This window comes from Bos indicus, chromosome 4 (genome assembly GCF_029378745.1).
Source record: "Bos indicus isolate NIAB-ARS_2022 breed Sahiwal x Tharparkar chromosome 4, NIAB-ARS_B.indTharparkar_mat_pri_1.0, whole genome shotgun sequence".
Classification (NCBI taxonomy): Eukaryota; Metazoa; Chordata; class Mammalia; order Artiodactyla; family Bovidae; genus Bos; species Bos indicus.
The window spans coordinates 33944772-33957252 of record NC_091763.1 but is presented as its reverse complement, the minus strand read 5'-3'; the positions used below and the strand labels follow the sequence as shown (position 1 = coordinate 33957252).

At 40.4% G+C, this 12481-nt stretch overlaps 1 protein-coding gene across 1 annotated transcript in view; it reads left to right on the top strand.

Annotated features, from left to right (window-relative positions):
- Nucleotides 1-11491, top strand: part of GRM3 (glutamate metabotropic receptor 3) — a 252423-nt gene extending 240932 nt beyond the window's left edge. The window contains exon 6 of the mRNA XM_019958587.2: nt 10942-11491. Within this exon, the coding sequence (XP_019814146.2) occupies nt 10942-11015 (74 nt within the window). The 3' untranslated portion in view covers nt 11016-11491. The remainder of the gene's footprint in view (nt 1-10941) is intronic.
- The last annotated feature ends 990 nt before the right edge of the window (nt 11492-12481 follow it).

The following is a 12481-nucleotide window of genomic DNA, read 5'->3' as shown; positions in this document are numbered from 1 at the left end:
GATAAACATGCTACTGACCCACTATGGTGAAAATTTGAGCAATTGGTTTAACATCTCAGTGCCTGTTTCCTCAATTATAGATTCAGTTCAATTAATATTCATTTCACTCCTAAATACTGGGAAGTATGTTTTTTAAGTAATCAAGAAAAAATCCTTAAACTGTTCTGAGTTCATTAAGTAAAGCATATGCTTTTCTTACATTGTACATAATTTGTATTCTCCTGGTGAGTATTCGCAAGCATGTTATTCCATCAGGTTATTGCTACAATGTTGCTGCTGACTTTCTGACTTACTTCCTTCAGAGGTAAAAACAAAAACCCCATGTATGGATGAGAGTCAGCTGGTATAGCAACAAAGTTGCCCCCACAGAGACACATTTAGTTATCTATTCCCACATAACAAACTTCCCCCAAAATTTAGTGGTTTAAAAGAACGCGCTTTTATTATGTCTCTTGGTTTTGTGGGTCAGGAATTCAGGCAGGGCTGGACTGAGCAGTCCGTCTGCCCTACGAGGGCTTTACTGGGGTCCTTCTGTGCTGTCGGCTGAGACTGAGCTAATCTGGAGAGAACACAGTGGTTCACTCTCTCATATGGCAAATTGGTGGAACACCTCTCCATGTGGGACCTGGAAAGCATGACAGACCCTACCCTAATTCAAGGGGAGGGATGAAGACCCCACTTCTCAGAGAATGTGTGGCCATTTCCATCATGCTACACCCTCCAAATCCTATATCCATCCAGCACTGCACTCTTAGCAGAGATTAAGTGACATGACACACGCAATACCTAGAACTCACCTTGACTGAAAGGTGCGGCCACATTAACTTGCAGTTAATTCTCTGGCAAGAGAATAGCAGAGATACCACATCCCTCCACTTTGGAGTGTAAGTGAGCTCCCTGACAGCAGCTAAGGTGGTTGATAGTAGAAAGAGTATCAGTTATTGGGTTTTAAAAGCTGGGCAGTTGCTCCAAAAAGATACAAAAGAATGGCCAAACTCAGAAGCAGGCATGGAAGAAAGAACATGGTTAAGGACATCCTGGAAGATCCACAATCTGAGAAGTGTTTACATATTACTGTATATAAGAGAGAACAATTTTAGTTGCATCTGATTAACTATATTCAGAATAATAAAAATAAAGGAAACAGTAACTTTTTCCCACTAAATGTGCCCATAGGCTAAGTGTTCCCAATATTTATGTATTTAAAAACACACACACACACATTTGAAATGGAGGTTCCCAGACCCTGTCTCCAGAACCTTTGTATCATGGATTCTTGGTAAAGGCCAGAAATCTGGTCCATAACAGATACTCCAGCTGGTTCAATAGAAATGGTCAAGGAAAACATTTTGAGAACCTCGGCTGAAGGCAACCCGTCTACTTCATCCACCGCTATCAGTGAAGAGCAGAGAGCATCCTTTATATGAGTCTCAAAGAGGAAGGAGGCCCTGGGTTCAGAGAAGGAGAGCTGTTTTGAAGTCCTGTCCTTTGCTTCGTGATGCCAAGAGCTACATCTCAGCACAGTTATTTCCCCACCACCCTCAGAACACTCAAAGGAAGGTATTTCTTTCATAGAAGCATCAGGCCCCTCAAAAAAAAAATTACTAAAGGTGAAGGTAGGAACAGACATCCGATAGCAGTAGATCTCAGAGACCCTGATATCCTAAAGTCATACTTGTAATGCTGTTCCCACACCCACACACATAAGCAAACAGCCTTCATATTTGGAAGAGAAAAAAAGAGGTCATTCTTTGTTTTGATCAGCTTTAGAAGCAAAGGATCTTCCCAGAGCTGATCCCCAAAGTAAGGCAATCAAGAACGGATGCTGAGAATCTTAATATCTGATTTTTTAAAAATAAAAGCCTTTCCTTTCCCATTTCACCTGGCAGTGTCTTGTTCTACCAGCATGGGTGTACAGTGTAAGTGTACAGCTGTCCCCCTCAAAATGGCATCATTTTGAGGGGGACAAGCTGGGTGAACATGTAAGGTTTCACACCATAAAATCCTATAGGGCCTGTGCAGGTTAGAATGTTGTTGACACTGATATGAGTTTGCATCAGCATAGACTGAGGGGAGAAGAGAGAAATGGAGTGTGCCCAATAGTCTTCAGACCTATTATGTACCCAGACATGGTCCTACGGGATGTGTAGTTCTCTTGCTCATGGTGATCATTCAAATATATGTATGTCATTATCATTACAATCAGCCAAGAGGCTTCTGCTAACTAATGATGCCCAGATTTGGGTCCCAGAGGAGCCATGGGCATATGGAGATTGATTTTTTTCTGCCAAAACCTTATTCAGAAAGTCACTTGTTTAGGTGGTAATGTGTGAACAGCTCAATTAATAGAATTATTCATTATTACCAAGAATTTGCCCATTATAAAAAGAAAGCAGTAGTCTAAAAAGATCAAGGGAGGGACTTCCCTTGCAGTCCAGTGGTTAGGACTTCACCTCCCAAGGCAGAGGGTGCAAGTTCAATCCCGGGTTTGGGAGCTAATATCCCATATGCCTCAGGGCCAAAAAAACAAAACCAAAACAAAAGTGATATTGTAAAAAATTAAATAAAGACTTAAAAATGGCCCACATCAAGCAAAAGTCTTTTAATAAAACAAAATGGTAAAGGGAACAGTCTTCTAGCATCACAGCATAATGTGCCATGGATCTGTAGCAACAGAAAGTAACTGCATGAGGGCCAGATTTTGTACTTACCAGTGGTCAAGCTTTGAAGATACCCCAGTTGGCAAGGGCAAGCCACTGTTCAACTCTGAATAGCACTTTATAAAAGACAAAAAAGCACATAATACCAAGTTTCTTCTCTACACTGATAGTTCAGAAAAACAGTATAACATACCTGCACTTTACAGTTCAGGGAGTCTCATGACGACTGGCCAGCAAATTAGCAAGTTATTTGGCAACCCACACTGAAGTGACGGTCTTCTTCGCCACAGGCATAAGTATATTATAAACATAAATCCTGTCTGACCAATGTAGGAAGAGCCTAGAGTTTGCAGCAAGTTAAGCCATTTGCTTCGGGCAGAAAACACCTAGTGCATCCAAATCAGATAGACGTCAATCCATTTTCCCTTAAGAAAGCCAAGTCCACAGCACTCCTGAAAACCTCTTTCTACTGCCTTTCTCTCCCTCATTGAGGAAGGAAGGACAGTCTGCAGCTATAATAGGTAACCCCATATACATCAGGGAACTGATGTTTAATACCTCTCCTTTTATTTGACATTTCCATTTACTTGTCTCACAACCACTCTTACACAGCCTTTAAATCACTTTCCCTTTACTTCTACTATCTTCCTAGGTTTTCCCCAAGTAACTATAGCCCACCTCCTTTAATACAGAGACTGGAGCTGCAAGGGATGATATGGATCATGTATTCTAACAAACACATTTATAGATGAGAAAACCAAGGTCCCATCTATTAGGTACTTTATGGAATTTGATAACTGAAGTCATAGATAAAACTCTCAAAGGCGTCTCTGTGGCTCCTCTGGCCTCTCTGGAGTTTCTGCCTCGGTTCAGTTACAGAATTCATCTCAGAGACCATTCTGACAGTGAGAATCTTAGCATCTGCAAATTCAGTGATTTCTTTTTTTTAAGTTCAAAGCTTTCTCTTAAGCACAGCACATGACGTCATCTTGTTCTAACAGCATGGGTGCAGACTTGTGTTCCTCTCAAAAACCCGTGGCAAGGAGTTCAGCACCATAAATCACGTCTCTGTGAAAGCCCTGTGACCCCCACACCCTGGCTGCACACAGACTAGGTGACGTGTTCCAAAAGGGCTGCCCACAAAGTTTCTTCGAAAACGAGATTTGATGAAGACAAAGGAATATAGTTAATGGTGACCCTCTCTAAATGTCTATGTCAGAGATATGACTTCTCCCATTAACATAGTTTTTTAAAAACCTCACTTTCTTGAATTAAATTACATTGTATAGTTTCTCTTCTGTATTGTATATTAGAATGGAACATAAACACAGCAGTTCAAAGAAAGTTCCTAAACCAGAGAATTTAGTATTGTATGAGAGATACTTATAGTCACATGCATTTCCATGTAACCCCAAATTTAATGATGCCTTTAAGAACAGGGTACCATGTTCAGAACTATGCATATATGTCAATAAAAAAGAAAATATGTATTTAATCAAATACTGTCCATACACTGATCTCAGATGATCAATACCTTAAAGCAAAGGGTCTAACATCAATTTATTATATCCTATTTCATCTACTTATTTTACATTTTAAGTGAAATTCTCTAGAGAACATCCATAAATGGAGATATCTGTATGCCTACAGCAGGAAAATGCCTCAGTTTAGTCACTCAGTCATGTCCGACTCTTTGGGACCCCATGAATCGCAGCACGCCAGGCCTCCCTGTCCATCATCAACTCCCAGAGTTCACTCAGACTCATGTCCATTGAGTCAGTGATGCCATCCAGCCATCTCATCCTCTGTCGTCCCCTTCTCCTCCTGCCCCCAATCCCTCCCAGCATCAGAGTCTTTTCCAATGAGTCAACTCTTCCCATGAGGTGGCCAAAGTACTGGAGTTTCAGCTTTAGCATCATTCCTTCCAAAGAACACCCGGGACTGATCTCCTTTAGAATGGACTGGTTGGACCTCCTTGCAGTCCAAGGGACTCTCTCAAGAGTCTTCTCCAACACCACAGTTCAAAAGCATCAATTCTTTGGTGCTTAGCTTAATGCCTACTCATATGGAAAAAAATTTTTAACATTTCTACCTCACCTGGAGTAATTGCAATGGCTTTGGGAAAGGAAACACTAACCAAGTTAATGTGACCAATTTGATGGATAATACACACTTTGATTGAAGAAATTTTGTGCCCAGGCTCAGCTCTAGGCACTGTGGTCATGGATGAAACAAACTGTATACCCATGATGCTTGTGTTCTCATCAGGCAAGGTGGGGCACAGAGAAACCAATACTCCACAATAACTCAGGTGTTGGTTGATAAGCAACGTGTAGAAAATAATAGGGAACACAGGCAAATAAGGCAGATGGGGAAGAGAATGCGTTACTATTTTTATAAAATGGGAGGAAGTGATAAGGTGACACTGAGCAGAGTCATGAAGGAAATGAAAGGGAGTTATGCTGATATCTGGGGAAACGACATTCCACACATGGGAAACGGCACGTGCAAAGGGCCAAAGAGGCAATGAGCCTATAGGTAAATGGTGAAAGGGAGAGGAGATGAGGACAAAGATGGAGCAGATCCTTTAGGACTCTGGAGGTCATTCATTGTAAGGACTTTTACTTTTCTACTGAAAGAACTGGGAAAACACTCGAAGGGTTTCATCAGAAGTGGCAAGACCCAACTTGAAAAGCATTGTTTTGGCTGTGTGGGCAGAATATAAGACAGGGAGCAGGCAGAGACCTACCTCATTCAGCAGGCTGCTGCCTAGCCCAGATGATGGCTTAAATCAGGGTGGTAGCAATGGAAGCCAATACCGTGAGCAGATGCTGGGGATAACTGGAAGACGAGGCTATCAGCATCAGCTTCACAAGAAAGAAGGACTAATACCTGATATTACTTCATTAGAGTTTAACACTTCCAGCTTTTGACTTGGATCCCTAGATGTAGTAGCACTTACAGCTCCTATTCGTTGTTTGAATTAATTGTTTTAAGTGAGTTTCTGATCTTAGCCTGAGAACACATTTGGATAGAAAAGAGGAAAAACAGATGTTTAGCAACTAAGAAGAGGGGAGAAGAACAAAAAGTAAGTAGAACAGTACAAAAACTTCTTGAGTATTTTTATTTAGAGATTATTGTGCATCCAACTTTGGTATTTCTTGGGGGAGGGAAGAGAAGATAAAGGAACATAATTGGAAAGAAAACATGACAGCATTATGTGGCAAAATGGACTGAGGTATTAAGTTGAAGATCAAGTGGAATTTCTGTTGATAAGGTAATTAAGTTGTATCATGGGTTCTATTTTCTCTTTCCATGAATCTTGTCTCATAAGAAATCAATCACTAAATGAAGCAATCTTTGCTTTCTTAAGTTCTAATTCCACATTTGGAAACTAACTCTTGAGTTTATAGAAAATAATTTCCTCTTCAAACTACTGGTAACAGTTGAAGACATTTTGGTCATAAAGGGAAAATTAAATTATTGATAATGGATTCTCTGTCTCCTACTGAGAAATCTCAACATAGCAAGGCTACCAAATGGTTGGCTAGCAGTGTCACATCTGCCCAGACAGCATTATCAGCACATGCACTTCTTTTGAAATGGGACCAAGGGGCCCTAGCACAAGTAAATTAAGGTGAAGAGTAAACCAGAAACAGGTCCAATAACAAAGCAGGAGGACAAGGCAACAGACAGTGGATGGAAACCGTATTCCATGACCATAGCAGTAAAATCTCTAAACAAGCAGACACACTGGGAGAAATTATTCGGGGTCACTGGGAGCAAGGAAATGGAACAGATGGAAGCAGACTGGAATGTCTGTTCTGTTTAAATGTTTATTTTTTTCTAAGTCTGATGTATTACACACAGTAACACACTGATTCTCAGGAATCAAGTCTCAGCCACTGAACTGACTAACAGACTTGGCATCCGTAAGAATCTATTGAATAAATATGTTTAGCATTGATTGGGAGCCCAGTTACTCAGAAAAATTGGGTCATTTTCTCCAAAGCCTGGCCAGTCTCTGCATTACTGATACAAGAAAAATGGATTTCATGTTGCTAGACAAAGCTGCCACTTGGCTGCATTGATCTCTAAAGCTTCACCAACGTTTGTGAAGCAAAACATGCCTTTTGATGGACGTGAATGGTCCTTTTGTGGTCAGCTGTGGAACTTATTAGGTCTTTTTCAGCTCTCTTCAGTTTTCACTTTAAATAGCAAAAAGTACCATGTTAACCTAGAGTAACAGCTGCTACTCACCCCCACTCCCAGGAAAGCCAAAAATAAGCCTGCACACTTATTTTTGACAGAAAGGACAATTATAGAAATCTGCATAACCACACTTAATAAAATAGGCTAAACTTATGCCATCAAAACTCTTGTGAGAATTTCATTCGAATCATAGAAAAGCTCATCACAAACACACACACGCGAATGGCAGTACTTTCCTCTCCACACATTTTACTACCTCGGGGAATAACAGATGGGCTAATACAGGAGGCATATGTAAAATATTTATGAAAGGCAAAGTAATTGTGATGGTAAACTCATAAAACAGTAATTTCTTCTGGTATATTCAGCAGCATGTACAAAAATGAGAATATCTTTTACATAATAAAAAATGCCCTGACAAAAGCTACAGATGAAACAGTAAAAGAAAAGCAGAAAAATACAAGTTACAATCCCCTCTGATACACCGAAGTGTTTAGGAAAAAAATAAAACTGCAGTGTCTTGTGGGGGTTTTTGCTGTTGTTCCTTGCGAGAAGACCTTGAATTTGCACCATATTCCTCTCAAATAGTTTAGACACTCTATCATAGGGTGTTCCCTTTAAAGTCCCTATGAAGCAGGTGGATAATTTCAGGCTACTCTGTAACGTTCCATGATGGCGTTCACATGGTGTTTGGCAGAAGATCATGTGACACTAATAGTTTGAGAATTTTCCACGTGCCTACCTTTGCAGCCCATGTACTTCTTACCTACATGGTCAAAATATACCCGATTTTTAAGAAGTCATACGTGCACACTTAAGATAGCAATCATCAAATTCCACAATAGTATGGGGAACACTGGAGTAGGTTTCTGATACCATCTTTAGAAATGCAGGTAGAAGGGATTAGACGAGTTCAAGGTGGACAGCAAGGAGCACTAACACACTAATCCCTGGTTATGCTAGACGTACCCCCATGACACATCATTGCTTTTCAATCTCTGAAAATGAAAATCCTGCACAGAAATAATAAAACTTGATCCTGGAAAAGATGAAGAGCTTAGTCAAAATGTCAAAGGCAGAACTGCTGTGGAATGCTCACAGCCCAGCCAGTTCTCTGCAAGCACAGTTGATGCCACTATGCAACTTAAGAAGGAGAAAGGCCAACTCGTTCCAAAATAAGGCCGCTCACAAGCCTTACATTTGCTGTCATTTCTTCAGGATAATAAATTATTTCCCCTGTTTAAATTTCCATCAGCTCTACCGTTGTTTGAAAGGCAACCATTCATACAATCATTCAAAAAGGTATTTATACAGTGTCTGTTCCATGACCAGCAAGATGAATAAAATAATGAAAACGACAAACAGAGCCCCAGCATACTTTCTAGTCAAGAGTGTAAGACTTAAGATGCTAAGGGGGGAAAAAGGCAGGGGAAAAATTCAGTTTAAGATTGGGTAACATGACAGAGAGTAACTGGTTGATTACTTTAGACTAGATGGGGGATGATAGCCTTTTCCAGAGGATGACATTTCACATGTGGATGACAAGAAGGAGCCAGATATGTGATTAAGAGAGGAAATAATATTCCTGGTAGAAGCAACAGCTATTTCAAAAGGCCAGAAATTGAGAAACAGATATTCTGTATTAGAGAACAAAATCAAAAGGGGATGGGGGTTGGGGGAGGAGAGAATTAGATGAATTCAGAAAGCTAAGCAGTGTCTAAATCATGCTGAGATTTATAAACCAGAGTTAGGAGAGCACAGAGAAGCCATGGGAGGTGTGTACGTTGGTGACTTACACTTACAAATACGCTGGCTGCTGCAGAGAAAAAGCACTGCAGGGGAAGCAAGGATGGACACAGATAGCCCAGTGGTGCGGCTGTTACAGTGGCCAAGAGAGAGAGAATGCTGGCCTGGCCCAGGGCACTGGATGCAGACAGACAAGTAGCTGGAGGTAGAGACACAGTCGATTGGACCTGATGATAGGTTTGACGTGGGAGGAGAGAGAAAAAAGGGAAATGTAAATGTTAGACTTTTGGTTTGGCTAACTGGCCAGATGGTGAGACCGTTCACTGAGTAAAGGAAGACTAAACAGGGACAGGTCAAGAAATCAAAATTATGTGTTGGCCACTTGATTCTGAAATGTCTATTAAACAGCCACATGGAGATGCCAAGTAGACAGGTGGACACAAGAAGCTGTCGAGAAAGTACACACTGAGTGGCTAGGAGCACTCCCCTGGGCTTCCAGTGAACTGTGGTTTGAACTTCATTTCACCTTGTTCTTTCTCTTGCCTTACCTAGCTTTGATGAAGCAAGAATCAGAAAAAGTATATGAAGAAGCTTTGCAAAGAATAAATTGATGCCGTCATATTTGTAATTATTATCACGTATCACCTTCCATCAAATATTTATCTGGTGCACACTGTGTCTTCACCATGGAAGTTTCAGGAAATGTAGATTTTGCCGTCCCTGTCCCCCAGGATACTGTAGCTTCTAGTGGGCTCACATGGTAAAGAAAAGTGAGCCTCATTCTAAAAAGGATAAAGGGAATAATCTCCAAAAGAGTTAGCACGTCACATGACTCCTCTGTAACCTTAGGCAGCCGCACAGACTTGCCTTTCTTATTTTCTCACACACCAAGACAAATAGCACAGAATTGAGAGGCTGGAGTTTCCCTAGCAGGGTGTCTGCTTGAAACACTTCTGGTGCTCCAACTATGGTGAATGTTCCCACACTGAATGCCACATATTAGCAAATTTCACAATTAGCTTCTCCTTCATGTTTAAAGACATTCCTATGAAAAATGCAGTTTCATGCGGCAAGAATATTTCCACTATGATAGTGAACATGAGGAGAAGGCACTGGCAACCCACTCCAGTGCCTGGAGAATCCCAGGGATGGGGGAGCCTGGTGGGCTGCCGTCTGTGGGGTCGCACAGAGTCAGACACGACTGAAGTGACTTAGCAGCAGCAGCAGCAGTGAACATGAAAACTTTAACATGAAGTTAGTTTATTTGATTATTAACTGAGAGAGCTATGTCTTTAAAGAATGGGACAGCTAACTGGGCAGCTTGACCTGGGCTGTGGTCAGGTAGCCAAGGAGATCAGCTCCTCTAGGTCAGAGCACGCCAGATGGACAGACCAAGAACAGGATGTCAGCAGTTCCAAAAGGTAATGTGAGGCCATGGCTAACTGATTCTCTTGGCCATGCTGTTTGATCCCATGGAGGATGGGGGGACTTGCTTTTGTTCTCATTCGATAAAAGGAAAAAGCTTTCAGGGAGACATGAATATAACTTAGCTGTCTTTATATCTCTCTCTCACACACACAAAAAATGTTCAAAACAAGGTCAGCTAGGAATTTCATCTAGGAAAATGATGACCCATAAAAAGAATGAATATTTGTATCCATATTATACTCACACCCTGACACGGTCATCACTATTGTCACTAATGAGAGCATCATCCCTTTGAAATGCCTTTCTTTCTGCAAACTATTATGAAATTGAAGTTCTTACAACTCAGCTCTCACTAGAATTATCACTGAGGTTATCCACTTGAAGAATGAAAACACATGAAACCATTCTCAAAGGCAGTGGGTTCACAGATGACTCTTGGGTCTACAGAGTCATCCTGTCCATAGAGAACAAAATTAATTAAGGTATTGAAAATAATTAATTTAACAATCTAAGTAAATTGCCATGAGTATTCAATTTTATGCACTGTATTTTAACCAGTTTGGAAATTACCAAAGTTAATTTTAAACCCACAAGTGACTTCTTTCAACAGTGATTATGCTTATCAACTCTTTCCAAGAGGTATGACATTAGTGAGCGACTAATCTGATCTGATCTGATGACATTAGTGGAGGTAAGATCTGGGATACACACTAATTTTGTGCAGAGCACATTTTGAAACTTGACCTGCTGCAGCATTAAATCACCTAGCATTTTCTAAAGCCAAGTTAAAATGAGTTTTCCACTTAATTTTAACTAGTATCTAGAATTATCCATGCCAGTATCTCTATGGCCCCCTTGACTAATGCAGAATTTTCTGTCCTGCTCTGTTTTCCAGCCTCTGCCAGCACATACATGCCGACGGTGTGCAACGGCCGGGAAGTCCTCGACTCCACCACCTCATCTCTGTGATTGTGAATTGCAGTTCAGTTGTCGTGTTTTTAGGATATTAGATGAAAGTGCTCATGTGCAGCTCCAGAATGTGGAAACAGCAAAAGAATACCCCTAGTACCTTTTTTTAGAAACAGTACAATAAATTATTTTTAAGGACTGTACAGTATATAGTGATGTGCTAGAACTTTTTAGACTGATTTTAGTGATTATTAATGATTCCTTAGAACCTGGAAATAACCCATTGTTTACAGAGCTGAGCACTGGTGACAGGGTCTGACAGGGTCAGTCTGTTAGAAAATATGGTGGCAATATTAGATAACCTTTTTTCCTATGAAGTTTTTTGTAGGCCCTTGTTGTAACTAATTTAGGATGAGTTTCTATGTTGTATATTAAAGTTACATTATGTGTAACAGATTGTTTTTCTCAGCACAAAATCAAAAGCATCTGTATTAATGTAAAGATACTGAGAATAAAACCTTCAAGGTTTTCCAGCATGGTGGATAATGGCCTTGTTCTTATTTAATCATTTCAGTTAATTTGACTATGTTGATTTAGACCATTTCTATTTTATTGTTGGAGGAAATTATCTAACTATGCTTCTCTTTACATCTGTTAATAGATACACTGAACACAAGTTTTACCCTGTAAGAGAATTGTAAGCATGTCTAGACTTCTTCGCAGATCTTTGCAGATAACATGATCAGAATTTGACTGATGACACCATAAATATCAGGTTATTACAGTGGCCAGACAATAATACCCTTATTGGTTTCTTTAAGCCACATGTGCAATGCAGCCCAGAATTTGCCCAAATAGGTCTCTGAGGTGAGGAGAGAGTTCTTCCATTCCTGTATTCCTCTGAATACCAAAACTGACCTGTCAGGGAAGGTTTGATGGCTCTCATTTCCCAAAACCACCTAAATTTTTAGCAAGGAGCCTGGAAAAGCATCTTATTCCATTGGAAAATCACTCTGGTGGTTCACAGCTGAATGAGGCAATGAAAATGCAGGATATCTTCTTTTCCAAAGTCCCAAGAACAATGTTTAGGAGCACACAGACTTGTCACTAAACTTGAATATTTTACTAACTTAAATAAAGGAGCACACAGGGAAAGCACGGATAAGCTAAAATGGGGTCATTCTTACCAGTACTGTCCTATTTCTCCTGATAAGTCCTTGAGTAATAAATCATTTATTAATGTAGAAAAATCACTGAGAATCTAACTATCTGCTAGGTCCTGCACCAGATACCATGGACAGAGCATGTATTCATTTCCTGTAACTAATCTGACAACTTAACATGAACTCAGTGGCTTAAAACAACAAAAATTGACTCTGCACAGCTGCACCTTATTGGCTATGGGGAGAATCTGTCCCATTCCTCTTCTAATTTCTGGTGGCAGTCAGCTTCTTGAAATTATATCACTCCAATCTCTGCAGCCGTCTTCATGTCACATTCTCCTCTGTGTGTCTCTTATGAGGACA